Genomic DNA, 27,853 nt, shown 5'->3' on the forward strand with positions numbered 1-27,853 from the left:
AAGTCTGGGTTAGTTTGGGGAGGCATCTTCCTTACATCTACATAATAAGCCTTTTACTGAGTTTGCATAAATATACAGGGATGGCTATCAGGCACACTTAACTTTATCCAATGTCCTGTCTGCAGCGTCTCTGGATACCTTCACTCTTCACATAGTGTAGGTCCCTTTATCAGCCTCAACTGAGTCTGCCTTTAATTTCCACTCAAATTTAGTCCCGTCTATATAGATCAATTAACTGTTCATTTCAAACTGAGAGACACAAGCAGAGGTAGGCCACAGTCATTTTGTTAATAGCAGAGCAAGAAATTCTGAATCAGTTTCCTGTTCCTCATTTACAGCTCTGGCTCAACTTTCCAGTCAGTTTTGTTATGTTGATTACATCATGTCTACCATTGATGACTGAACAGTCTGACATTAGTGACATTGCATGTTGCTTCAGGTTTGTTTTTTTAACTAAAGTTGTATCCCCTCTTGCAGTCAATTAAGGGTCAGTATATCTGATGAGGTACATTGAGTTGCACTTCCATCTATTGGCCAAACTGTGGTAGTGTGCATCAATTTAGGGTGGATATTCCTTCTGATGATGGGGAAAAAAAACACTGAATGGTACAAAATGTTGTTTATTAAATCTGTAATCCATACAAGCATTTAATACAAAATACTCAACATGAAGACAGACCTTAATGTAAGAGAATGCCATCAATGTGGGGTCTGGGTTAATGTGCAACAGTGCTTGAGACAAGATCATAAAAATATTTCCTTTATCTGCCTGTATTCATACTATACTACGGCATAAGGCACGTTTTGCATCAAATATTGTAATTTCCTATCTTCCCCTATAACACTTTCACTAATCCTCAAACATCAGGAGAAGCTGACAGTTATTCATTACAATTATGTACTGGCATTCAAAGAATGTGTTAGCTGTAACAATTCCTCTACTGTAAAACAAATAAAAAGGTTATGTTAGTGCTGCACATAATTAATCAAAGAAACAGGATAGTGGTAGAAAATACATACAGTGTTAAGAATACAATGATTATGAATATAATTAATGAGCTCAAAAGAAAACAAACATCTTATTTTCATAAATGTGTGTATGCTTGTGTGATAATTATTTCAGCCATCAAAACAGTCAGGTTGTAAGTTTCATTTAGAAAAACTGAATTAAATTAATTAAACTTAATTTTAAGAAAGTCCTCCTAATTAAAAAATGCAAAACATTTGGGAATTACTTTAAAATGTCTGCACTTTCCAAATGGTGAATACTAGATTTTGTGTTTACCACAGTGAAATGCATATTAGGAATACAGCAAAGGACATTTTAAATTGTTCTACGCCACTTTAAGATACCAATATCAGACCAAAAATCATTCAGTGAAATGCAGACAAGCATATCAATCCAGAAAAGGGATTATAGTATATACTCAGACTCCACCCCCTGCTCAGTGGTCCTGCAAGATTAGAAATGACAATGGAAATTAAGTCCAATTATAAACTGGTGTTCATGTCCAGACAGGCATTGAGCAGAGATGCAGAGACAGGGCAGCTCTGTGGAGAAACTGCCTCCTCTGTCCGTGTGCCAGCATCTGGTGCAGCAGTTTGAACAGAGTCTGCCGGTGGCTTGCTTGGGTCACACTCTGAAGAACCAACCATTTTGATAGTGATCTGGGACTCCTCATCTTGACCCAAAATGCGAGGGGAGAGGATGGTGGAGTCTGGTGAGGAGACCTTGGCAAGAAGCTGCAAGTGGTCCTGATCACAGCCAGTTTCGAAGCTAACGCTCTTACATAACCCGCACAGACTCTGTCGCGTCTCCTCCAGGTTGTGCACCAGATCGGTTCGCTCGTACAGCAGCCGGTCTTTCTGACTTTTCTGTAGGGAGAATGACAGTTAAGTACATTCACTTCCTCGACTCATCTTAAAATTCATTGTTTGGGACAAAACACAAAAAAACTGTCAAATTAAAAGGGTCACTCAAAAGAACAAAGCAAATATTTAGTCAGTAAGGATCTTAATTATTATGCTTCTTAATTACATTTCTATCATCAGTCAACAGTATCTAAAATGCAAAGGTTTGGTCTGGTCCAGTATGTTAAATCTGTCAACCTAAACCTACCATTCAATTTTCTAAAAGGTGATACAGAATTGACACCCTAGTAATATCTATGAAGGAGGGGGACAAGATGCATTCACTTGCTGTAATACATTGTTTTTATCTTGTGCTCCTCATCCAGACTTTGACATTTTGAGTAAAATGGTTAGTAAGTGCACATTTTGGTCTGATCTACTCATATAACCCTGCCGGTTAGGTGTGCAACAGGGGAGAACTGAGATAAACATAGCACATTAGAGCTAAGAAAAACACGTTTAAGCATTGTCATTATGGTATTTTGCATTACTTTTCCTGTAGATTAAATTAAATTAATTTGGTACAGCCAAGGTTGGATTTGTGTTCCAATGACTTTGCATACTGACCTCTATTGCTTATGGTAAATATACAAGAGGGGTAAGGAGGGGTGGAGGCAGTGCCAGAAACTTTTTTAGGAGGATAAAAGTACATCAAAATTGCTGTAATTCAAACTGGTCACCAATAGAGGCCAAGAATGGTTACAAGGACACAAAATCAGATCACATCATGTTCTCCAACATGTAAAGAATAACAGACATATTAAAAGGGAACTTACTAATTTTTTGATTTCACATTCTAGCTGGTGTATGCCGTCTAATTTTCTCTTTCGGCAGCGCTGTGCAGCCACACGGTTTTTGCTTCGTCGACGAACATCATGGACGAATTCAAGCTGATCTTGAGTCAAGTGATGGTGTCTCAGCAGCTGCTGGAAGGCACTGCGGCTCAGGGTTGAGATCTGCCCCACAGGGAAGGGGAGCTGGATCTGTAGAGTACAGTGTTTAAGAGATACATTTATTTTACTTAATATCTTCAACTATCAAAAAACTAATATCAGCGGTGTATCAAAATTACCTCGGCTGCTCTTTTGTTGTTGGCTTCAGTATCTCCATCTGTGTCCAGGTCTGACTCGTCCCCAGAGTTGAGCGAGGAAGACATGTAGGGGCTCTTCTCTGAATGGGACAGGCTGTCGGCGCGTGGGGCCGGGTCATCACCCGTCTCAAAGTTCCTGAGGAAGGGACAATCGCCAACACTGGAGCTCAGGTCCAGCTGCTTAAGCCAATGAAAGTCTGATGCTTTTGCCAGATTGTTTTGGTCCATTGGTTCCAGAGGGAGTGGTTGAGCCTGAGATGGACATAGGTCGGACCAAAATCCCTTTGCCAGATGTTCTGCTACCTCCCTCTCCACACTGCTCCTCTCCCTATTCCCCTCTTCGTGACTTAGAGCAGATATTGTAGGGTCTGTAAGATCACCTTCCATTTTCTGTTCAAGGTCAGCCTTACTCTGCTCTAATAACTCATGGCAATCATCTGCCTCTGATGTGCCGAGTGGACATGAACCAGGGTGGCAGTCTGTTTCAGCACCAAGCGTCTCCACAGTCTGCTCAACATCTCTGCTTGCTGGATCAATGAGTTCTGGCATATTCATATCCCCTGGGGTTGACAGCTCACAGGGTAAGCCACAATCTACCAAACTCCTAACATCTCCTATCTCCAAAATGGCTGTCTCACAGAACTGAGAGGGATGATCTGTTTTGTCAGAGTCTGGGCATGGCAAAGACAACATGGGGCACAAACCATTTGCTGTTAACTCCAAAGATAAGGGGGGCATTTGGGGCCCACAATTCTCCAAACAAAAGTGTTCGTCCGCGCTGTTCATCTCACCCTGTATACTCTGAGGACACTGTGATGGGAAATCTGTTTGTTCATCCCCTCTTGAAGGCACTGAGCTGTGTGACTCCAATGATTTTGGTTGGCCGCTTTCTGCGCTGGGGCTAAATCTGGCATTGGGATCCCGGCTCAGACAACAGGCTCTACGCCTGACCTCTTGTGACGTTCTTTTGCCTTCAGAAAACTTTGGGATGAGGAAATCAAAGCATGCCGACTCCAAATCATGAAATCCTAAAAACTCAGCACTGCTGTGAATGGCATGAATGTTTTCTTTGGTGAAGAGTAGCTTTGATGTGTAGGCAAATTGAAGCAAAGGTTCAAATCCCCCAATGGTCACCTGGAGGTAAAGAAATGCGGCAAGTTGTTGAGGTACCATAACACTTACACCGTTGACATAATAAACTACTGTAATAAACTAATAATAAACTACTGTACTATAAAATACTACAATATGACTATACTATAAATGTGACCAGCTAAGAAAGGAACAGGCTGTGCAGGTCATTAGGGCTGTCCCATACATGCCCTGAAATGTATAACTTGTGTAGCCAATACAACAGCATGAAGCTCATTGGGTACCACAAATCAATCAAAAATCAACAAAGCTCAGAACAGCAGTGCTATATTATTCCCTGGACAAATACATTGTTGTCAGAGACATTGTGCTGTGCGTATGTGCACATGCATGAGTCACATTGCAAAGGCTGCAAATTGGACCAACAGTCATGTTACAAAAAACATTTACTGCTGGACAAAAGAGAAGCTTCCTTGCAGAGAAGCTTCCTACTCCACTTGTTGACAATTTGGTCTCGTTCAGAAACGTTTTAGTGGCTGTTCTTGCACATACACTCTGCATTGAGATATTGCAGCTCTCTACTTGTAATGTAACATTTTAGCCATTCACACAATTTACTTGATGAGCTCTTCTTTCAGAAAAGCCAAAAGCCCAAAGTGCATTATTAACATTGTGCTGATAATGTACACTCTAAAGTGATTGTATCATGAGTGTGCTCAACTACAGAAATGCCTTACATCCTAGCCGAAAAATGTGATTACTCATAAATATAAAATTGTAACAGTAAATCCATGCACAGGTTATTGTTTTTGTCAGTGTTATTTTCCACAAATTCTTCAGATGAACAGCAGGACACTGACCTCGTCAGGCAAGGTGATGATGGGATTCTGTCTGGTGACCCGGCTGTAAAAGTATTCACTGCAGGAAGCCAAGACAGAGCAGTGGGCCCGGAAACTCCTGTTTTCTACCACCACCGTCACATCACACAGAACATCCTGCTGCCTCTGATCATCCAGACACTGGAGAACATGGGCACTGTGCACTGCAGACTGAAAGGTGAACACTGACATGCCAGGAGCTTGAAAAGCCATGGTTCTAAAAGCTCAACCTGTGTGACAGAGGGAGAAGTCAAAAGGCATCATGATCATACACCATTTATCAAAATGTACCACAGTATGGGTTCTAGCTGCAGTGATTAGGCAATGTTCAATCTGTCTGTTGACAGAAAACTAATCTGCAACAATTTCATTTAATATTTCATAGATAAATCGATACTGAAACAATCGTTAGTTGCAGCCCCAGTAAATTCAGTCCTTAGCAAGGGATGTAATGTTGCATCATATACAGCAACCAAACAAAATAAATCTGATCTGCTTCTTGGTGGCATTACTGAAATAACTCAAAACATACAACAAGGTGATGAAAAGCTGTAATACAATTATGTAAAACTAATGCAATGTTATGTTACTTTGTTTTTACTGTGTAATACCACTTTGCCACAAGAACGAGTTACATAATAAATATTATGGTCAGCAGAAAAGATCACAGGGCAGTAAAAAGACCTACCTAGATGCAATACACTGTGCCGTCTTATTCAAAGCAATGGCATGCTCCAATCTCTCAAGCAAAACATATAAATGACGGTGAACATTGTACAGACTGGGTTAAAGAAGTAGGTAGTCAGCTGTTTGACGAAACGTAACTCAACGTTAATAGCTCCAGCAGCCAGGATATATTGAATTGTAACTCGGAAAGCAAGTTAAAACGCTGACTCATGTTTAGCCAAGTTACACAACCAACTGGGCCTGCGGAGGTGGCGCAACGATAAATATCAACATTTACGACAAGACCGTTATGTTACTAAGGAGTGACAACATTGGCATTGAGCTACAAATGTAGCGTTAATGGTCGGAAATAATATCTAAACGGAACGGCTTTACGCTAGGCTAGGTTAGCGACTGTACCGAGCGAACACATCTTCCTGTTGTTGGCAAAAAACTAAAATATTCCTCAACAGAAACGTTTAATCATTTACAAAAGGCCAAATGTTTACTGACCTGTCATGTCAGCTTGATAACATTGCCATTGGTGAGTTTTGAGTAGAGACGTTTCTGGACATCCGGAACCAGACTTTCCTGTCGTCATGTGACATTTGGTCAGCACTTACTGCGCATGCTCAGTGAAAGCACCAGAAAACCAATCCAAGACAGGGATAAAAACCCAATTTTGAAGCATTTCATTATGATTTCATTACATGGCATTGATAAAAATAGGCATAAATATGTTTTACAAATTGATGTTCCCCCAACATTTCATTTTCCTATTGAAATTGATTTTTGTAATGCGAACAAATCCAACACCACAATCTGTTCAATGTCCATTCTGACATTCATTGCACACCTTATCATAATCACTGAGTGTGAAACAAACAGCCGGTCCTGTTTAATACTTGAAACATTGTGTGAAACCCCTGTGATGAAAATCTAAAACTTTTGTTTCAAATGTTCCTTGTGTATATATAATGAATATAATTTCATCACAGTCACTGACAAATCGGATCCCTTATCCTGTGGAGCAGCACGTTGGTTTGCTGGATTTCCTGAGTAGTGAGGCACCAATCGATCAGAAGATTCTTTCATAGAAGAGGAGGTAGGCTTGGCAACTCTGGACTTTACTCTGGCTCACAGGCTGAACACTTGTGTCGCTGATATGGAACCAGGATCCTCTGGGTGGCTCTACATGTCCTGAGGAGAAGTGATGAGTTAGTTGAGAGATACATAGAACATTAGGATCAAGTTATTATTCTATTGATCATCACGCCTACACTTGCCTTCAGCTGTAAGTCCATTGGATGAGGGGTTATGGCACTCAGGTCGTGCTTTCACATACGCTGTGTAATGACCCGACCTCATTGTTCCGCTGTGCTCTACGATACCGTACAAACTGTACATAATCTGAGCATCTTCCCCGGTCAAGTTCTGTTTGGAAACAACTTTTGTTAATGCTCAGACTACAATAAAACAATGCTACTTTTAAAATGGGCTTATAAGTGTATTAATAATTAATAAAAAGCTGTCAATCCCAATATTTACCTTGCATTTAACCACACAAAAGGAAGCTAGATCCAGTATCAGGGGGAATTGGACATGTCTGTTCACCTTACAAATACTGTATCCATTCTAGAGGAAGATAACAAAAGTATCATTCAAATTCCTTTAGATTACATTTTTCACTACATTTTAAAAAGACCAAAAAAAAGAAATTCTCAAGACTAAACAAGGCGTTATTCTCTTTAAATAGTTGGTTCACAGTTGGGTAAATAACAACAACTTGGCTGACGGGATAAAACGTGTATACATGCTTAACATTTCTTCAACAGTCTTACCTGCTGAAACCTTTTCAAATGAAGGGTAAGCACTGGTGGGGGAGAGGAGATCAGCATTTGCTTCAAAGCATCAGTGTAGACATTCTTCTTGGACCCTAAACAAAGCACAAATAAAGAAGATGAACTTCATTGATTCCCAAATGTAAAAGTGAGTCGTATAGAGAGAAAAAAGCAGCTAAACTATAAATGGATTTGTGATACCGCACTCCCCCCAAAAAAAACACGTTAGTCAGATACATTTCACTTACCTCCAGCTTTGTCTTTGTTTGGCTGCCGTTTAGTGCAGGTGACGCATAGCAGGCTGTTGTTCTGCGTGAGGGTTTCCACTTCTGTGAAGTGAAAAAGGCATGACTGGACTGAACACTCCTGTTTCTCAGGGGCTGTCCTGGTAGCCAGTGTGTGGAAGGCCAGCTCTGGGTCCTGACTTACTACGGTGTACTCTGTAGCCTCCAGTGGCTCATCTTCACTCTCCATAGTTGTATCCAAGGCATAAGGTTCTTCTATGAAGGCCTCATCCAGAGTTACTTTCTCCATTTCACTCACCAGCTCTGTGTCCCCTTCTCTTTCCAGATCCATGTCAGATATTTTGTCATCGTCTAAGATGCTGTCTTTTGAGTGCTGTTCGTCTGATAAGACAGTGAAACGATTGCTGACCGGTGACGTAGCCAATGAGTCGCAGTCGATCACCACATCCTCCTCCTCCTCCTTCTTCTCTTTCTTCTCCTCCTCCTCCTCCTTGTCCTCCTTCTCCTCCTTCTCCTCCTCTTCCTCTTCTTCCTCTTCTTCCTCCTCCTCCTCCTTCTCCTCCTTCTCCTCCTTCTCCTCCTCCTCCTCCTCTTCATCCTGGACTGGGTCAAGGTTCTTCTGGTCCTGTTCAGACAAACTGATTTCTGCAGAATTCTCCTCACTTAGTGAGGCCTCTTCATGTGTTGCATCGTCAGCATTTTCCGTGTCCTTTGCATCTTCAGTAGGAACGGTCTGTCCACTCTCCATGTGGCTCGGAGATGAGAGACTGTCCAAGGTGACTCTGCCCTCAATCTTCTGCTGTCTCTTTTGATGCTTTAAGCCCAAAAAAATAAACAATCTGTTTATTCTGCACAATTATTCAACATGCATCCATCAAAATGATGAATTAAGGCAAAAGAAAGAAACGTCATCTGTACTTTTTGAGTGAGGTACCTTAGCCTGCTTCTTTGCCTGTTTCTTTGCTTTCTTTTGCTGGTACTTGCTGCCAGACCCGGTGGGAATGTCATCATTGCCGTTTGTCAAAGCGGGGCTGTTTCCATCATCCTGACTCGACTCACTGGTGTTCCGAACTGCTTTTTTCAGGTTCTTCTTTCTGTACGCCTGCAAGATGTAGTCACAAGAGGGTACATGCGTGCAACACAAATAAAACATGAATAAGTAATTGCTCGGGAAAAAAACAATCTTTACCTCATCAGAAACAGGAAGGGAAAGGTCCAAAAACATCTCTGTGACCACAGACACCTGTAAGTTCAAAGCACGGACATTTAGCTTGACATTGACATAATACTGACAGGTGATCCTACATTTTTCTCCACAATACATACCGTTTTACACTGCTGACACATTATAGTGCTGGTCATTTCCCCACCAAAAACTTGGTCGACAATGTTTTTTGGAAATCCATTTTTTTCGTACTCTGAAATCAGTCATTCGTTGTTAGAGGACCATATTTAACTACTAGGTGTAGCAATATTGTATACTTTACCATTCATTTTGCTTAAATTACTTCATTAAAGTTGAATTTATAGCCCAGCTACTTACCTTTAACTAGTGTTTTCAGCTGCTCTCCATCTGTGCCTTTTCTTGATGCTTTTAATGCCTCCATTATCCCTGAGCTTACTCTCTGTCAATACAAAGACAATCTTTAAATGTAAATTACAAAAATAACCTTTTGATAAACTAAAAGTGGAACTCTTGTAGACGTAAGATGTACAACATTTTCACAGAATCTTCATCATTTCAGCCTCTTCACACTCATTCTTATGAGACCTCTGCTCTGTGAAAATGAGCCAACCAATCGGAGAACCTTTCTGGGAGAGCAAAATCCCTCAGGTCATTAAATGAAGGGCTATTTAGCCACGAGTCTTTGCATTTCACGCAAAGCATGTCCTCGACTTGTGACTGAATTTAGAATCTGAATGACTTGGTGACAATAAGCCTGAAACACTAATACATATTAGCTGGTTTACAAGCAATGTAGTCACTGCAGTACTGTTCTCCTGTCAATACAATATACCGCCATGTCACACATAGCCGTTTGGACAGTTACAGAGTCCATTTCCAATTGTAAATATTTCCCCAATGGGATATATAGATAGATATATTTAAAACTAAATGCATACTTTGATCTCTTCAGCTCGCATCCCATCCAGAAGGTAGCGCAGCAGCTCCTGGCTATCTTGCTGCTGAAATCCTTTGAACCTGGCAGCCCTGCAGAAATTAGATGAGACAATGAAGAACACTAGATGCAGTGATGCTAGGAGCTACATTTTAAGCACATCTGAATGGCTGAGCGCCACCTCAACTTGTAGTCGCACTCACTTTTTACAAACTTGTGTGAACAACTCCCGCGGTGTTACCACACCCTTCTTAGATTCCTGGATCTCATTGAGTAGTTGACACATTGCCAAAGTCAGGGATCCAGGCTGACCTAACTGCATTGCAATAGGTGCCTGCAAACATAATACAAAAAAGTGTTTCAGTAATAAACAGTGTAAATTAGACATCATCTTTACAGTTAACAATAAATAGAACAAAAAATAATGGCAACTCACCAGATCCGAGGCAGCATCAGGTGTAATGTTAAGACTAATACTCTTATCTGTCACTTTGCTGAGAGTCTGTCTTAAGAGCTGTGTTTGAGAAAGATTCTGGAAAACACAATAACAGTAATTAACAATAATTCACAACTATAATTCACGACTTCTCTCATTATAATTCAAATCTGACATCCTATAAAGCACCATCTCACCTGAATGACTGAATTAAAGAAACATGTGTTTCCCAGGTTGCTCAGCCCCTTTACTGAAACAACATTGTCTGCAGATGTACCAGACTTTTTGGATATCTCAACACTCTCTTTCTTGGTATTTTTCTTTTGATGGCGCTTGTCTTCATTGTCCTCACTTTCCTCTGTCTTTATGGTCTCTGTCTTCTGATCAACTTCCAAAGGGCTGTCTTCTTCCTTCACTCCTAAATAACCAAACACAACATGGTGATAGAGACATGCAAATCCAATAATATAGTTTGACAAAATACATAAATAGATGGACTTACTTTTCTGTGGTCTCTTGATGGGATCTGCAGAAGTTTGCTTTTTTAGGTTGGTCACCAGTTGAGCCAAATGTCCGGTTCTAGAGTACTGGACTTCATCATCGCATATGTAACACCTGCAAGTTTGGAAACACATTAATAAAGACCGAGTACTTCTCATTTCAAACACAAAGTATGCCTATGTCATTAACACACCACAGCAACATACTCACCACACACTCCAGTTGTCCAAACTGATTACCAGGCAATGTGGATCCGACCGAGGAGTCTCATAATGTTTATTGGCATGCTGGTTCTCAGAGTAGCGTCCACATCCCTGGTAGAAAAAAATGCATCTGGTTATTTAGCAAAAAGTCCCTTCATGCACTTTAAAAATCTGAATGATAAATGGGTTGAATAAACTCACTATATGGCCACATTTCAAGCACATCCATATGGCTGTTTCCTTTTCCTCTTCAGCGTCTTGTGGCACGGTGCTGCTGATATTTTCTTTATTTTCTTCATGCTTACAATCCTGGCAACTCGTCCAATCAGAATTCCCTGAGAGTTTCTTTAAAAGAGTTTGCTCTGTTCCCTTTTTTATATGCCTGCAGGATGGACCTACAAAGATATAAAACACACAAAGTCACCCTAGGCCTTCTACGGGTTGTCATATGCCATGAAGATTGTGATACATTCTTTTATATTCTATAGTTACCAAACTTATGACATTATTTACCTTCCAGGTCAATGTCATCGTCCTCTCTGGTGCTCTTGTCCTTCCCCCTTTTCTTTCCCATTTTCACCTAACGTTAAACACAATTAGAGATGAATGCACATTAGACACAGCAGTCAGCTGAAGTGAAGCTATGTTTGACTAACAACTTATTACTAATAATATAACTATAATGCTGCTTAAGGCAATTGAGTGCCAGTACAGTCAGTGCCAGAAGCAAACAACAAGTAATGTATCGTTTAAGTCAAAGACCATCATCCTCAGGTTCCAGTCAACTTACTGCCACAAATGGAGCCTCAAACCTTCAGTTTACAGTTTCGTTCACTTTGTATGGATTAATTCTCTCATCCGGAAAAATGGGTAAAAAAAGGGATATACAACGTTTCAATTTGTCGAAAAAATCCCAGCTGACACATGCAGACAACAGAGGAGCAAAAATGTGACGGAACCGCTGTTTCGATACGTGTGTTTCCGGTGTGCGTCGCTTGAAACAGTCCGAGTGGAAACAACGCTCGACTACCAGCATACAGCACTAGCAATTCAGAAGTTGTCCAGGTGTTTAACTGGTCTGTGTTCAGATCCTCGTGTACATAACTCATATACATACTGTATATTTGTTGAATGTTCGACGATTGATAAGACTTAAACGTGGAGACAGAAAGACATTTAAAGATCGAGGGTCTAGTCTACCTTTATCAGTATGTCTTGCTCAGAGTGGGCCGAGTCTCAGCTTGCAGAGATAGAGCTGCTGACCAGCATGTTTCCCACCCAGGACGAGCTGGAGATCACAGACCAGCTGGCACTAGCTGAGCTCAGGGACTATGTGGAGGGCTCATCTTCACCAGACAGCTTCCCTTCTTCCAGACCTCAGTTTGTCATCAAACAGAATCTGGACACTGCAAGCAAGGAGAGGGTAACTGAATTACCGACTGCCACAGTATGTCATTGTGATTTAAATATGTCCCAAAACAAAACTATTTTCTTCTTTTGTTGCTCCACTCAGATGGATGTCATTCTATCCTGTGCTTATTCATCCGAATATCCCAGTGTGTTACCAGAGATAACAGTCCGGTAAGCCAATATCCACTTTTAATGTATCGTAAGGGTAAGCAACTCTTCACATGCAGAACAAGAAATTATACAACTGATTTGCTGAATTTATAGTATTTTTTATTTTTTTTAAATGTGCACACTTGTACACAGCAACGAATATGTTCATATAATACAATGTTGCCTAGAGATCTAGTAGATAAGATGTATATATATATATATATATATATATATATATATATATATATATATATATATATATATTATATATATATATATATCTGCAGTAGCAGTAGTTGATGTGTATAGACGGTGCATAACCCTTCACATGCGAAACAAGAACCTTCGTAACTAATGTGTCTCGTTTGTTGTGAGTATAATTATATTAATTCTAAAATAAGCACACAATTGTGACTTGAAAAACAGCAACCTAACATGGTCATACAATGTTAGGGAGGTCAGTCGAGATCTAGTTTGAATGTGCAGGCTTTTTTACAAAAACATTTTCCATGTGTGAAAATGGGCCAGTTATGAATTGGGAACTCAGCTCCTGCAATTTGAAAGTTTACAATGTTGTAACATTTCATAAAACTTCTATATCAAGCAGTTGTAAAACATGTATTTAATTCCATACATTACAAAGCCTAAACTGCAAAGACAATTGTATAATTAATGGAGCCTAAAGTGCGACAATTAAATGGTTTTACATAGATGATCAGACTAATGGCAGAGGAAAAGGTTCATGTGACTGGAAGAAAATAAGAGGTTATTTTCAATTGTTCTATAGCAAGTTATGGAATCTTCATGGTTAAATATAGATAACATGCAGTTGGATGTTTACGGTGTGTAATCACTTTATGGATTTGTTAAACAGCGACATTGATGCGTCTTTATTTTCTTTTACAAAATCTGTATGAAAGCTACCGTATCAAAGGGGCGGGATGACACATATCAATCTCGGTTGATGAGTCGTGGAAATTGCTGCTGAAGTTACGTCTCGGTTTATCCTGCATGCATGTATTTTTAGATGGCCAGTATCTAACACAAAATAAATGTAATTTTCATAATAAAGTTTAATAAACGTAAAAGTAAACATGAATAAATGTTTTCTAGGGTATTTTCCGATACAATAGCATTAAAGAAAAAACATCTTCTAAGTTGCTTTCAGAAACTATTGTATTGGGAGTAGTCTTTTATTTTGATTAGTAAGCCTATCAACCTCCTCAAGATCTGTTCTAGTTATTTGAACTATGTTGTAGTGCAAATCTTAGCTTCTTCAAGACTTCTATTCAAAGTTTTAGTTCTCCAGGATGGAAACTTCTAGCTCCAAGTGGCCTTGAAGTTCTCTGAATCCTTCTTACAGCATGTTTTATTCGTGCCTTAGGTGTGCCAGTCTCAGCAGGACCCAGCAAACACAGCTCCACACTGATCTTAATGCATACCTCATGGAAAACTGCCAGGGGGAAGTATGTGTGCTCCCCGCTGTAGACTGGGTGAAAGACAACCTGCAGCTTTTCATTAATAAGAGCTTATCAGCATCAACGGCTTCCAAGAAAGAGTCGTCCTCTCCACGGACACAGGAAGTGTTCAGCCGAATATGGATTTACAGTCACCACATCTACAACAAGACCAAAAGGAAGAACATCTTGGAGTGGTCCAAGGAGCTGGGCCTGTCAGGATTCAGCATGCCTGGGAAGCCTGGTATTGTGTGTGTGGAAGGTCCGCATTCTGCCTGCGAGGAGTTCTGGTCCAGGTATTTTTAGTGTTGTTATTTTTTTAGCAGTTGATGTCAAAGCCAGAAGCCTCCTGATGTCCCAGGTTTATTATTTTTTCCAAACCTTTTCCCATTTCACAGAGTGAAGGTTCTGACATGGAAGAAGATCATGATTCGACATAGAGAGGATATTCCCCTTGATCGTCCGGGCGAGGACAGCACGGCTGTTGAAAGTATAGACTCCCTGCGCAAATTCACTGGCTTTGAAGAGGCAATGTTTGACCCCCATGGGAACAGAGGTAATCACATGGACCTTGGGCAGCTCTACCAGTTCTTAAATGAGAAAGGCTGTTGTGATGTCTTTCAGATATATTTTGGCATTGAAGGGAAGTAGTGTTTAGATCTATGGAGAATATAAATACATACTGGTGCCTTGTCATTGCAGTCACTTCTAAAGGGTTTACTTAACACTTGATTTGTTGTTTACTGTTTTAGTTTGCTTCTTTTATTTTCTCAAACAAGCACATTACATTGATTGCAAGTTGTGGTCGCATATGCCTGAAAAACTGAAATAACTGAATAAGCTTTTCATAGATGTTGCTCCGCTGTTACTCCTGGGACTTCATTGGGATAAAAGGCAGAGAACATTTCTGCAATTTTGAGAAACTAAAACTTCTTTTTAGCTAATAAACATGTTTTTTTCAAAGAGAAACATTAAAACAGATTTTTATCTGAGAGATTTCTTGAGGACCTCAGTTATATTTGCAATTTTAATACTCCTTCAAGGATCACACCTTGCCCTAGGTGTTTATTTCCTCAAATGACACCAGTTTGTATTATTAACGGGCTATTATAGGATTTCCAGGTCTGATACCACATTAATAATTGGACAACCTTAGTCAACAATATGTTTGATATCTGTTTATAAAATCTGTTTATTTTCCTCTTATGGATTATAGATAACATAGCCGTGGAAAGTCTCTCTCCAATTTTCTTTGAATGATTCGTTCTTAGATAAATTGTGCATAATTGTGGATTACACTTTGGTAATTAAAATGTGTGGCTATTCAAGATGAATCTAATTTTCAGCCCACTGCGATGAAAATATCCAAAACCAGTCAGAGATTTGTATGTGCATTATTACACTATATTGTATATTTTAATGATCTAGCAATACTGGAGAATATCTCCTTAAAGGATTTTAAACCCTGGGGGAGCATTTGGCAGTTCAGACTTTGTTAAAAATTAACTGGGGAAACAAACACATTGTACAGAGCTAGTAGTAGTAGTAGGAGTCAGTAGTTTCAAGCATTGCATTGAATTTACTTGCAAACTTGCAATGCCCAACAGATGGCAGCATTATATAACCAAAATTGGAGAACCTGAACCTAGATGTTGCCTTTGATTTCTGGATGTTCAACCTCATACAATTCATAACCTGGATATAAAAAACAACAACTATTTACCTCAACTTAAGCAGTACAATGACAATTTGGTTAAAATAAATAATCAAATAATAAAAGGGTTATTTGAATCAATTATGGATGTAATATTTTTTATGAATATCCATGCAAATTAAAATACAGATTCTATGATGTAAAATGGCAGGTGGGTTATATCTGTGGACTTTCACAACAGAAAGAGCAAGGAGGTTCTAAAAATGCCCACACACCTCTTCATCGTCTCATTTGTGCGTCTGCTATAACAATGATTGAGCTTTCTATCATTATTTATAATAACAACTGGTAGCTGATGAACAGATACCTGATGCAGAGATGACCGTGAGGGAGGTGCTCAGCCGGATTTGAGTTCATATCTCTTTTGTCCTGGGAGATGGTGCATGGTCTCCTGTTCTGCTCTTCCTACGTGTTCTGGCTTTGCCCCCAGAGAGTGGATACTCCAGTCAGAACTCTAACTTGCTTCTTCAGAAACGTTTGTTTATCGAGGCGAGCTCAACTCTCAGGTGCAGCCCCAACTCCAGTTTGTGTCCCCCAGGATTTAATACTCTAAATCAGGATGAGCAACCTCTTCCGCCCCCTCAGCTTGCGTTTTCAGGTCTAAAATCTCTTTCTCAGGTAGCATTTCTAGAGTAAGGTCTCGAGGCTAGGTCAGTCAGTTGATGCCTTTTTATTATGAGAAGAAGAAGAAACTTTATTTGTCATATTACATATTTTTGACATACATACATGAAAGTTGGTCTCTGCATTTAACCCATCCATAGCAATTTCGGAGCAGTGGGCTGCTGAAAAGCGCCCGGGAAGCAACTAGGGGTTCAGTGTCTTGCTCAAGGACACTTTGACATGCAAACTATGGGAAGACCAGGGATCGAACCGGCTCCCTTGCAGTTTCAGACCACTCATCCCCATGAGCTACAGCCATAGTGTATGAGGCTATGCCATCTAAGTAACCAGGATTAGTGCAGTTTACATTGGCTTTATTTTATGTTTACTATCATGTTTCATGCTAACTAGGTAAATAACACATCCACCGTTATTTTTCTTCCTTCTAAGGGTCCGACAGAGGATGTTGTATGGATTATAAGGCCCTCTGAGGCACATTTGTGACATTGGAGCAACAATAATAACATGTAATTGTAAAAACAGAACATCTGCTCAACATTTAAGGACTTCCTTTTTTAATCTTTATTCAACCACAAAAAAACCACACTCATCTCAAAAGAAAAGGAGATGATTTATGCCAGATTCAGCTACTACCCTACTTCCATCTGCATTCCCTGGGCTGTTACACACAGAACAATCACCAGAAATGAAACACATTAATTTACATGCAAGTAATTATACTGACGTCAACAGGCATCAACATATAAATACCAGCACATTCATTCAGTAAAACTATTACATTACAGTTCATTACAATTAATAATCTGAATCATGGTCAAATTCATGTCGACATGACATTTGTCTATCTGGAGTGGCTACCAAGCCACAAACAACCCACTGACAACCGAGTCAGTTTTGTGTGGGCTGATTGCAGATTGCAACCAACTGAATATGGAATACAATGAGCAATGAAGAATGAATTGCCAACTTTTGTAAGCAAAACGTTGTAAAGGCTCTTTCAATAAAAACAGAGTTGTTTTTACCCCACACGGTTAATTTGGTTCATTCCATGCACAGTCTACAATAGACATGCAGAAAACCAGATGACACATCTTAAAGATTTATTTAAAAGGCCAAAGGAAATGTCTTGAGTAATGTTTTGTTTGTCCCCAAATCAGTGCTCTTTTGCCTACTGTTGCACATTGTGAATGTCCGTCATTTCTTTTGTTGAGTGAACTGATGAGTAGCACTTGTGATGTTCCAGCATATGATCCTGGCATTGCCACAAATGACTCCCATTCTAACTAAAGTCTTGATTAATGTGTGCCTAGAGGAATGATTATAAATGGCCAAGTGGAAATTGACAACATTAGTCATAGCCAGCTGCTCCCTCCATCAGAGGTTCATTGCTGATATCTACCTGCCAGATGTAACCATGATGTTGTTTCTAGTAGTTTTAACTTCATTGTCTGCAATACTGATCTAGGCAATGGAGCCATGTTACTACTTGTACTGCAGCTAAGGGCAAATCATTAACTCTCCCTCTGGTCAATACACATCGACAGGTCAAGTGTAGACCACTCCTTAGAGGCTACATTTTCTTCTTTGTTATTGTAACTGTCTTACAGCTTCTGTATTCTTCATCCATAGTTACTTACTGATAGATGAATAGTGCAGTCTATAAGAGGTAGGATAGTTTGACAGTTTGACACATGTATTAAAATATAGAATTAACTTTTTGGGAAAGAGAGCAAAAACACAATTTCACACAACATATGTGACTTTTATAGGTTTTATTGTTCAGGCTCGTCATGTGACGAGATGTTTTAGGATGGAGGGGTGGCCTTACACCTTCACAATGGCGAAACCCTGTTTCATTGTCCTGTGACATCATATTTTTACTTTAAAACCTAAATGGCTAAGGCTGTTGGTGAGACCGTTGCATACTTTTATCTCTTGTTGAATTACTGGGGTGACATTGAGAAGCTGGATCATGAAAATACTGAGGAAAAAAACGCACACATCAGTTTCTGAATCCATCAACTGAGACTTTTACCCACTGCCAACATTTCTGGAATCTCCTGGTTTTCATCGTGAAACTCATCATCCATATTGACTTTCCACAGATGTATTCACACCCCATGTTTGATGCAAAGAGCTATTGATTAAAACCCAAACATGTAGTCTTGATTTAATGAGCCAGCCTACAGTATAATATGACAAATACTGTAGATTTTCCTATTTTCCTATTTCCTCCCACAGAGAAATGCATGATGCATAGCTATTTGGGATTAAAGGCAGCTATTGATTCATATCTGGGTTAGACATAAAGAGCATATATCATGAAAAATGCATTTTCAGTGCTTGTACACATACATTTGGGTATCTGTAGTGCCTAACAATCTACAAACTGTGAAATAAGACAACCCAGTTTCAGCCCAGTTTCTTGTGGGCTGCCTAGATCAGAAAAACATGCGATTTAACTTGAGAACTACCTTTGCAAAGGTGGACCATATTTTTTCTCGTAAGTCAATTAGAGCAGACTACAATCTTTGGGAGGGTGGCTTAAGGAGACAGGCGCAAAACATGTTTACTTTTTCTAGTATGTATGAACCAGAATATGAGCAGGAACAGTCCCCATTAAAATCACTTTCCACTGTGCTGTGAACCTTTTCTGTTATTTTCCCTACTTACTACTTTATTTAGCGTTAATAAGAAGTTTATTAGATAAATGGTTTATAACACACAATTTGTATTAGTCGTCGAATACACATATTTATTAATGTACAGTATTTATCAAAAACTATAATTCCTCTCGCACACATATTAGCGGAGTCTGCTGAATAAACAGATAATGATTGACAATATAGTCAAATAAAGTTGTAAACATATGTCGTCATAGGAGAAGTTAGAATTTCTGAGAAATCTACATTAATTACATTAACACGTCTTAACAGTGTCCTTATATCTGCGTACTTTTCTATACTGCTTATTGCCAAATAGAGGAAAGCGTTACCATCATATTATCTCCCCTCCAGAAGAATACCTTTGAAGATGCAAAGTAAATAGGACCTGCAGTTGATGAAGACTAAATAATTTGGCAAATGACAGCAGCAATTCTACCCTTTGTTATTGAAGCCCATTTTGGCAACTCTTTGTGAAAATCATTTTTTACATTAAACTTCATTCACACATGATTTACTGGTATTATTCCTTTTTTTCATCATTTCAGACAATGACCCAATTCTGTAGGTCTATTGAACTGGTGATGCATATAATTGAATTAGTTTTTGAACGCCATGGTGAGGTATTTCAACACAGGGATTTCATCATGTCTCTAAAGCCGGGACTCTTTCACAGAGCCAAGCTAATATAAATTGTATTGTTTTGCATTACTCAAAGCTGCAAAGACTGAACAGAGGATTTTTGAATTTGAATTTAAATTTTCCAAACCTAGTCTTATAAACCTTTATTATCCCCAAAAAGATGTACAGCACAGTGACTTCTTCCCACATTGTTCCGGAGCTAATGTGAACAATATTTATTCTTTGAGCTGGTTGCAAGAAAATACACAGTTCAAACTGTATATACTCCTCGGTAAATATTAATCATACCCTGTCTTTCTTAGATGTAGCACAGTTGTACTCTACTCCTCCACAAGTTATTTTAGAGCATTAGTTGTACTGTGATATAATAAATGTGGTGGCATAAGCAGTTGATCATTTTTATAATAAAATATACCCTATTAAGGCAGCCAATCATATGCACAATTTTTTTCATTTTCTTTTTGTAAGATACTTTATAATGCCATAAAATATGCACACAGGAATATTAAAGTTGACTGTAATTCATTAATGCAACAGATTGAATGCATGAGGAACATACTAACTTACATCCACCACTTAAAGTTCAGCATCGATTTTGCTTTGGTAAATCTATCACAATGTAACGAGGTGCATAACAGAACTCTTTTGCAGAGCATATCAGTCTGTTCATTCGCTATGTGTTGCATTACCATTTTCAATTCAGCCAAAGTAAACTTGATAATCAAAGCAATTAAAAACACAATCAGTTGTGTTTCCAAGTGCTATGCGGAAGCTTGGCGTGGGAGCTCTTTGGGATTCTGGACCTTCTCCCCTGATGACCCTTCAAGGTGAACTCTTGTATGGCTGTCCATTCCATGAATACTAAATATGACTGAATTAAACATTTTCTCTCTTCACACTACTATTTAATCAGTTGTCTTACTGAGATGTCTGTCTGGAGTAATCCCTGAAGCTCACATCACACTGACTGGCATCATAAAGACGACCGGCACGCTGCTCTGGAAGTATTCAAGCCTGAGCAATCCCACCGGTCCTTCCCCTCTTTTTGTATGCGCCCTTACACAGCTTATCTACAACCCTTTAAATCACCTGAAGTTTTTGTTATGTGTGCTATGTCATGCCTGGATCAATTCTGAAGTACAATTTATTAATCAAGTGTTTTAATACAGATATAGATTTATATTAGGGTTTAGGAAGTGCTTTTGTGTAATCAGGCATTTATTTTCGTTGTGATTATTTCCCAGATTTTAAACGTTTTCCTGTTAACCATGCTGAAGTTTTTCTTTATTTTCTCGAAAATCTGATGCCAACTGGTGTTTTTTTTTTAATGAAACATGTAATACTGACTGTTGGGGTCAACAGGCCTTTCAGTATAGTCCTGCCAGAATTTAATTATTATTAACTATGCACAGTTACAATCCTTAACACACCATGGGTGCATTTTCCAGCAACAACAGTGCTGTCTGTTAAAAACCAGTGTTAGAACATTTGTGGCATTAGCACCCAACTTTGAGCTCTTTGAGAATAATTCACAAATAGCAATTGAAACAACTAATGATTTGTATGCACATCTTAAAATAGAATATTGATACAAAATATATAGGATAGTCCTGATATTTTTAAGCGATAAAAAAACAAGCAGAACAATCTATTGTGTAAGTGTAAGATACACATATGTAGGAATATGATTATTAATAGATAAAAGCACAGTCCAAACAATCGACAGCAGCACATTGAGCCAAAGCATATGTTGTGCTACTGACGCTATTTTAAACCAGAGGCAATAAAACCCGATGTCATCCTATGTCATATAAATACTGAAAAAAAGAAAAAATCCAGAAAAGGGAGATGGGAACCTTGATGATAATGAGGCTGATGCCAACGCCTGATGTCCACCCACATCCAGACAGCTGACATCCTGCAGGCACATCAGTTTGTCAGAACCGTTTCAATACTCTGTTTACACATTATTATTCTGTCTGCATTGGAGAGTGTTTGTTATTTGAAAAGGAAATTTATATAATAGAATACACGGGAGAAAGTGTGTTATGTTAATTGAGTATGTGGTTGTGATAGTTTTTTTGAATTTATAATTCCTTAAATCCTGCTCACTCTTGTTCTGTCCAGCAAATAAATAACTAACTTCCCTCATTTCTAATGGTGTTAGGACATCATCCAGTTAAAAAAAAAGTATGTAAACCTCACAATAATCTTCAATCAACAGGGCTTTAATAATGAATGACACTCTTCTAACAACGGTAATAATGGAATTATTCCAAACACACAAGTTTATGACAGCTGTCAATGATCATATTTCCTGCATGAACATAATTTCCTGGGCTTCCATTAGATGTGCATTTTACCTGGAAATGGCAGACATCGCTAGGACAATGGATATCGGATTAAAAAAAGACGTATGCCTCCTTTGCTCCAGTGATGCCAGCGTGCTATCTGAAATCACACACTGGGGCGGCATTATGCCACCGTTGTTTGGTTCAGTCTGAAAAAGTAAAACGGCGGATCTTATTTACGGCAGTATTGCGGCATCTCTGAGTGAAATGGGCTACAAGACATGACGACTAAACAACACATCACTGGTAAAAAGCATTGCTATTATATTTTATGATAATATCTGAGGCTAAACACATTAATAAAAGAGCAGCACTGTATTTTCATTCTTAAGAAAAAATGTGTTATCAAACTAATACTAAGATTTCCTAAACCTGTCATTTTATTGGAGGAACATCAGTTTTCCACTCACTAATATTCCAACTTTAATTAAGTCTCTGGTGAGTTCCTTGGAAGAATCTCAAGTGCTCAAATCCAAACAGATGGCACTCTATTTATTGCATACCTTATGCCACAGGTACTAGCTTTCCCCCACAAAAGTCTACCCAAGATAAGGCTTCCCTTTATATACTCTCCTGGGCCTGCACGATTAAAAATTCAGCCAAACAGTACAGAAAAGTTTGTTTTAATTAGATCAAAAAATACAATATAAAATAAATCAAATGGAAGACAATCCCAGGGCAGGCTATTTAAAGATGCACCACAGAGAATGTGAGTCAGTGTGGATGAATGAGTTTAAAATACAGTGGGTAGCCCTTTTTCAGTCATCAATCCACGGGCCTGCATGTGGCCTGATTCGAACAACGGAGCCGTTGCCTCACAAAGTGGGAGCCCTCATGCAGCAAACAAGGGAATTGTATCTGACTGTACACATTCATCTAGACTAATGGCATGGTGATGCATCCAGGGGGATACACAAGCTCATGTTCTTTGTTCCAGATCATTTGACTCCTTCTGACTTCCACTCATCCCTGTCACAAGTGGAAGTGTGAGTGATCTGTTTAATCTCATCAAATATGATTAGGCAAAACACATCTCAAGATAATATCCTACAGCCCTCTGATTTAGCAGTGATACAGATGATGTGTGAATGCTGTAGCTATTAAGTAAAGGGGCAACAGAAGACTCAGCTGAGCTCCACCGTCATTACCTGGTCATGAAATATAAAGAAATGACATGGGCTGTTTGAAGTTACATATGTAAGAAACATGTTTAGCTAATCTATATCTGGGTAGAGTGTAACTGCAATGCCAGCTGGCATCATCATGAGATTATTCTGCAATGACTCTCTTGTTTCAAAGGTAGCACCAGTGTTGTAAACATGCCATTATTATTCTACCCAATTCTCCATTAGAATGAACTGTCAATCAAAGACAAAACCATTTACACAAACAATGCAACCCCGAGCTTCTAAGGGCAATGATAACAGACTCAACAACAAAAGTTTTGAAAATGAAAAGGAGGATATTTGAAAAATTGTGAATTTCATCTTCCACTGTCTGCTCTTTGCACCTCATCTTTGGGTGCTGAGCAATGATTGCAAGTAAACTCTTCCAAAATATTTGTCCTGTCTGCCAGGCAATATGAAAGATGACACAATATTAATAAAATATGAAGTATAGTTGGATGTGTTTTTTCCAGTTGGGAATGTTGTGATTATCGGTAAATACAGTATTGACTCACGGTATTGGTGATTCAATGGGTACCTCTTAGTGTCACTAATACCTATTACATCTTTAATTAAAGAACATGAGAAAGAGGAATAAGATGTCTTCCTCACTTCTGTTCAGCATACTGCATTTGCATTGCAATCCCACACCATTTTTTAAGTCCTTTTATCCTTGTACTTCCACATCAAATTGCCCAGGGAATTGCGCAATGGAAATTGCATGCTTGAATAGTGAAAACAAGTGGAATTACTGTTATTTCTGCATAAAATGCTTCGCTGGGAATCCAAAATAAGGACCAGTATTTGTGTCAGGGTTGGAGGGCTTTTCATGCAAAGTCTTGCGATGGCTCCTCCAGTTGTCACTAACACAAACTGTGTTGATATCAGTCTGGTTCAAGTAAATGTAAAACACAGAACCTTTCAGTTAAAAAAGGCAAATGCTCATGAAGTACCCCACCCAAATGCAACTATTAGCTTAAGAAATAATGTTTAACATTGCTAAATCAGAATTGTGCTGTAGACCTGATATGTTTAAGTGTAATAATAATAATAATAATAATAATAATAATAATAATGTTTTTTTTAAGATATCAATTTGTCCCTGAAGGATTTTGTCAGAGACTTCTGTTCTGGTATGATAAGAGCTTTATTGTGAGCTGGAGGACTGATATGGACACTGCCTACGGGGTACAGTGGGTATCAGTTTAGTAAGACTTACAAGGCCTCCTCAGAGGTCATGCTGCGATTGTTACATTGCCCAAGGTATGGTTCTCACATTTCAAGGGTAAAGAGAAAATCCATTTTCCAACTCACTATTTACGATTGCACATGAATGTCCCCCCCTCCCCCCCCCCCCCACTCCCACCTCCATACCCAATCACTAAATGATGATGGATTTTTTGCATTATTTTCTGCCAGGCATTATTCAAGACAGTCTATCTCAATTTGCATAGCTTAACGAAGCACTGAGCTTTTAATAACGCGAAGGAGTGTGATAGTGGAAGCTGATGTTTATTTGAACTGGCTGGGCTTTTGATGGTAATGATTATGAAGTGAGCATTGGGAACCGTCTCTGCGAGAGGAGAGGGGGAGCGAAGCGTTGTGTGAAGCAGGCAGATGGCTGGCCGGACAGTGTGTTGATAATGGCAACATTAGTCTGCTGGGAAGCAACATTATACTCAAGGTCAATGGGAGATGAAGAATGGAGGATCATAATGACACAGGCCCCGTGTCCTGGAACGAGATCTCCCTTTAAGGATGTCTAGATATTTAATGGGAGCTCAGTAATCTGCACAAGGCTATTATTTCCATCATAACATTTAAAAAAGTTCATCTGTGTCACTGAAGCAGTGATAATGGACCATAAAAGGTGCTTTCTTTTTTATTCTAAATTGGAAGGGTTGACTGTACGTGCAGTAGCCACATTACTACTAAACGTAAGAAACTATAGTCAACATTTGCTTTCGTCTATATTAAGCTCGTCTACAGACCATTACACTTCATGTCCATACATATGGCGCTGTGCATATAATGCACTTTTGCGCCCAATCTTCTTGGAATACTTGGATTTTTAACTCTCCAATGTCCCTCATATACCACGGTACTTTCATATGCACATGTTTCTAAAGACTGCATTTGTATGCACACTAAACATTATCTATAGCACATTTTTATTCTGCAATAATCCTGATTTACAGTAAGAAGACATAGATGCTCGCAATACCTGTGCTATTTTGCACCAGTACAATGGCAACGTCTGCATATATTTGAACTCAACACAATTGTGTCCACTCTATTCTACTGCGTATACTTTTTCCGACATGTTCTTTTTCCTTTGGTCTTTTTTCCTGTTTGATGCTCTTATTTGCTTATTCAATGACCTAATTTCCCCACAGGGATCAATAAAGTGTCATCTTAAGTGTTTCACTTTCAATTAAAGCAATCAGCTGTATCCTGACATCCTTGACCATCATGTCAAATCACTAAGTGGTTTGCCTCCAGTTTTCCCCTCTCAGCCTACTTCCTCTCTCAAGTTTAAATCAAGGGCCACAGCAGCCTGCTAAATTGATATCTGCGGGACGTTTCATGAAGCCACTTCAAGCATATCGAACTCGCTTCCAGTGAGACAGGCAGGAATTTGGGGAGAGTCATGTCTTCCTTTTGTCACCCTGTATTAATACACAAATCACGAGCGGAGCTGACAGCCTCGGGCAATCTTCCTGAGGAGCTTCATGGTTTTTTAATCCTTCAACACTTTGCATATATTATTAAGACTAAAGGCTAAGCAATACTCAACAATTGCATGGAATAACAATTACAGTGCAGCTTTGGTCATAGTGCTGTCAACATATGCGCCCTTTAATATAAATGTAGAGATGCAGACTCATATCGTGACTGTGGCTGTAATTCACGAGCAAAAAGCATTACTCTTGAGTGCACTTCAATCTACAAATCAAGTCACAACAAAATGGCAGTTTTTATGTTGTTCATATTTTAATCCGCACTTTGTCTCTCTTTTTTCTTTTTTTTACAGTGGCATAGTTGAAAAATGAATATTCAATACTGAGAAAAAAGCAAACCTCACACATCCCCCATAAAAAGCAAATTAATTACAGCGATTAAAACTTTGTACAAAATGAGTTATTTATAGCATCATACCGAACTAACAAAATAACATGTATGAGCATTGGCAATGTGGTTCAATGTCTTTGATACAGTGACTATATACAGTGAGGACATGTCTGATTCACCAATGCCTCAACATTAGTACTGTTTGCAGCAAACTCAAAGGCCATAACGGTGATCCTTGTATTGTTTTTTTTAATGATAAATTACAGAATTCAAAAATGGAAAAGTTAATGTCAGACAACTACTTTAGTAATAACAGCAATAATATCAATCAATATAGTATTATATAATAAATGTCAATCAATCATAATAATAAATACATATATTGACCAGAATATATCTTTTTTCATTTTAAGCAATTCTTTAGAATCCCTGTTTGAAAAAAAAGTTTTCCAAATTGTGAAAAGAATTTCAAAGTGATGGGAACTGATGGTACCTTAAATTAAAATCTACAACCAGAGTTTTATCTTTTACTAAAATTGAATACTTACACATTATTTACATGCCACCTGGCAAAACAACCTCTGGTTAGATAAATGGAAAAAAAATCAAAGACTTGTGGAATACTTTAAATACTGTATATGCTAATATACAAATTGTAATATGTCAGGGATTTCAAGATTCAACAATATTGTTCACCAATATTCACGTTAGCAAAGTATTTTACAGCAATATCCAAACATTGAGCATAGTTGTTCAATAAAAGTCAACATAAATAATGAACCCCCACAAGGTTCCACTCATTCGCGTTAGGATCTTACATCAAATCGGCAACCAAAATGAAAGTTCCCCATCCGTGACGATAACTGCAAGTCTACTGACAGGTGATAACTCACCTGTCTGACACCATCTCTCCATCTTGACTCATATTGAATCCTGAGACAAGAAACAGTAGATGTTTTTTCCCTCCATGTTAGTCCTCAGACTTTGTGCTTAAATTTTTGAACTTGTTCGCCGTTGGTACAAATCAACAACATGAGTGAAAACCAAAAGTAAATCAATGCAGAAAAATACAGACAGCTCTCAGAGGGAGTTGATTCTACAGACAATCACATAGATTGTGCTTCAATGTTTTGTCAAAGTGTCTGGTCAATTTTAAAATATTTTGGAACGTGTGCAGTATGGCTGTGTAAGCTCCAGGCAACATCCACAACCACTGTTAAATCCGGTTTATGTATTTAACATCCACTCTTAAAGCGAAACCTTTTAAAAAGCTAAGACTTGACTCAAACTTGAGTTGAAGTACATCTCTTGTTGATTTTGAATTTGAAACTTGTTGATACCTGAACAGGTAAAGTAAGAGCGTCTCGAGAAAAAAGTGAATGCATGTGATGGAAGAAATGCAGAAAAATGTACAGCATTTAGGCACCATAAAACTGAAATGTAAATAATCTAATTGTACACGGTTTACATTTATTTCAAAAGGAGAAGGCTATATTGTCAGCAACTGTTGAAAACAAGCATGAGCTTTCTGGAGAAGACAAAATAATAATAAGTAAAGTCAAACAGATCATGTAATGACGCTGAGGCAGCTTCATTTGCATGTCTGCTGTCAAAAGTTGTT

General features: G+C 38.7%; 3 protein-coding genes across 3 annotated transcripts; 1 reads left to right on the forward strand and 2 right to left on the reverse strand.

The window, feature by feature from the left end:
• Positions 1-614: 614 nt before the first annotated feature.
• LOC306742621 (transcription regulator protein BACH1-like) lies at positions 615-5,184 on the reverse strand (the record flags this gene model as incomplete). The annotated part of the gene is made up of 4 exons (XM_079225015.1): positions 615-1,875; positions 2,688-2,894; positions 2,984-4,135; positions 4,954-5,184. The coding sequence occupies 4 exons, from the start codon at positions 5,182-5,184 to the stop codon at positions 1,492-1,494; spliced, it is 1,974 nt and encodes a 657-aa protein (XP_079081141.1). The 3' UTR covers positions 615-1,491.
• Positions 5,185-6,702: 1,518 nt separating this feature from the next.
• usp16 (ubiquitin specific peptidase 16) lies at positions 6,703-11,820 on the reverse strand. Its single transcript, XM_079224493.1, has 19 exons — positions 11,774-11,820; positions 11,497-11,563; positions 11,185-11,378; positions 10,991-11,094; positions 10,782-10,894; positions 10,477-10,697; positions 10,280-10,375; positions 10,047-10,177; positions 9,848-9,935; positions 9,267-9,348; positions 9,050-9,141; positions 8,913-8,966; positions 8,658-8,825; positions 8,304-8,537; positions 7,727-8,234; positions 7,479-7,573; positions 7,186-7,272; positions 6,924-7,071; positions 6,703-6,837 (listed from the first exon to the last, which is right to left on the reverse strand). The coding sequence occupies exons 2-19, from the start codon at positions 11,555-11,557 to the stop codon at positions 6,716-6,718; spliced, it is 2,598 nt and encodes an 865-aa protein (XP_079080619.1). The 5' UTR covers positions 11,558-11,563; positions 11,774-11,820; the 3' UTR covers positions 6,703-6,715.
• A 373-nt stretch (positions 11,821-12,193) lies between these two features.
• Positions 12,194-14,651, forward strand: rwdd2b (RWD domain containing 2B; the record flags this gene model as incomplete). Its single annotated transcript, XM_079225022.1, has 4 exons — positions 12,194-12,406; positions 12,497-12,564; positions 13,928-14,296; positions 14,399-14,651. 4 exons carry the CDS (start codon positions 12,194-12,196, stop codon positions 14,649-14,651), a joined length of 903 nt encoding a protein of 300 aa, XP_079081148.1.
• Positions 14,652-27,853: the final 13,202 nt, after the last annotated feature.

This window comes from Taurulus bubalis (genome assembly GCF_910589615.1).
Source record: "Taurulus bubalis genome assembly, chromosome: 10".
NCBI lineage: Eukaryota > Metazoa > Chordata > Actinopteri > Perciformes > Cottidae > Taurulus > Taurulus bubalis.

Excerpts from the sequence above, each read along its gene's own strand:
- usp16 (XM_079224493.1), bottom strand. The coding sequence starts at position 11,557 with ATGGGAAAGAAAAGGGGGAAGGACAAGAGCACCAGAGAGGACGATGAC. Across the intron at positions 11,379-11,496 it reads CGATGACATTGACCTGGAAG|GTCCATCCTGCAGGCATATA; the intron begins GTAAATAATGTC and ends ATATCTTTGTAG. Across the intron at positions 10,178-10,279 it reads CTGATGCTGCCTCGGATCTG|GCACCTATTGCAATGCAGTT; the intron begins GTGAGTTGCCAT and ends TTATGTTTGCAG.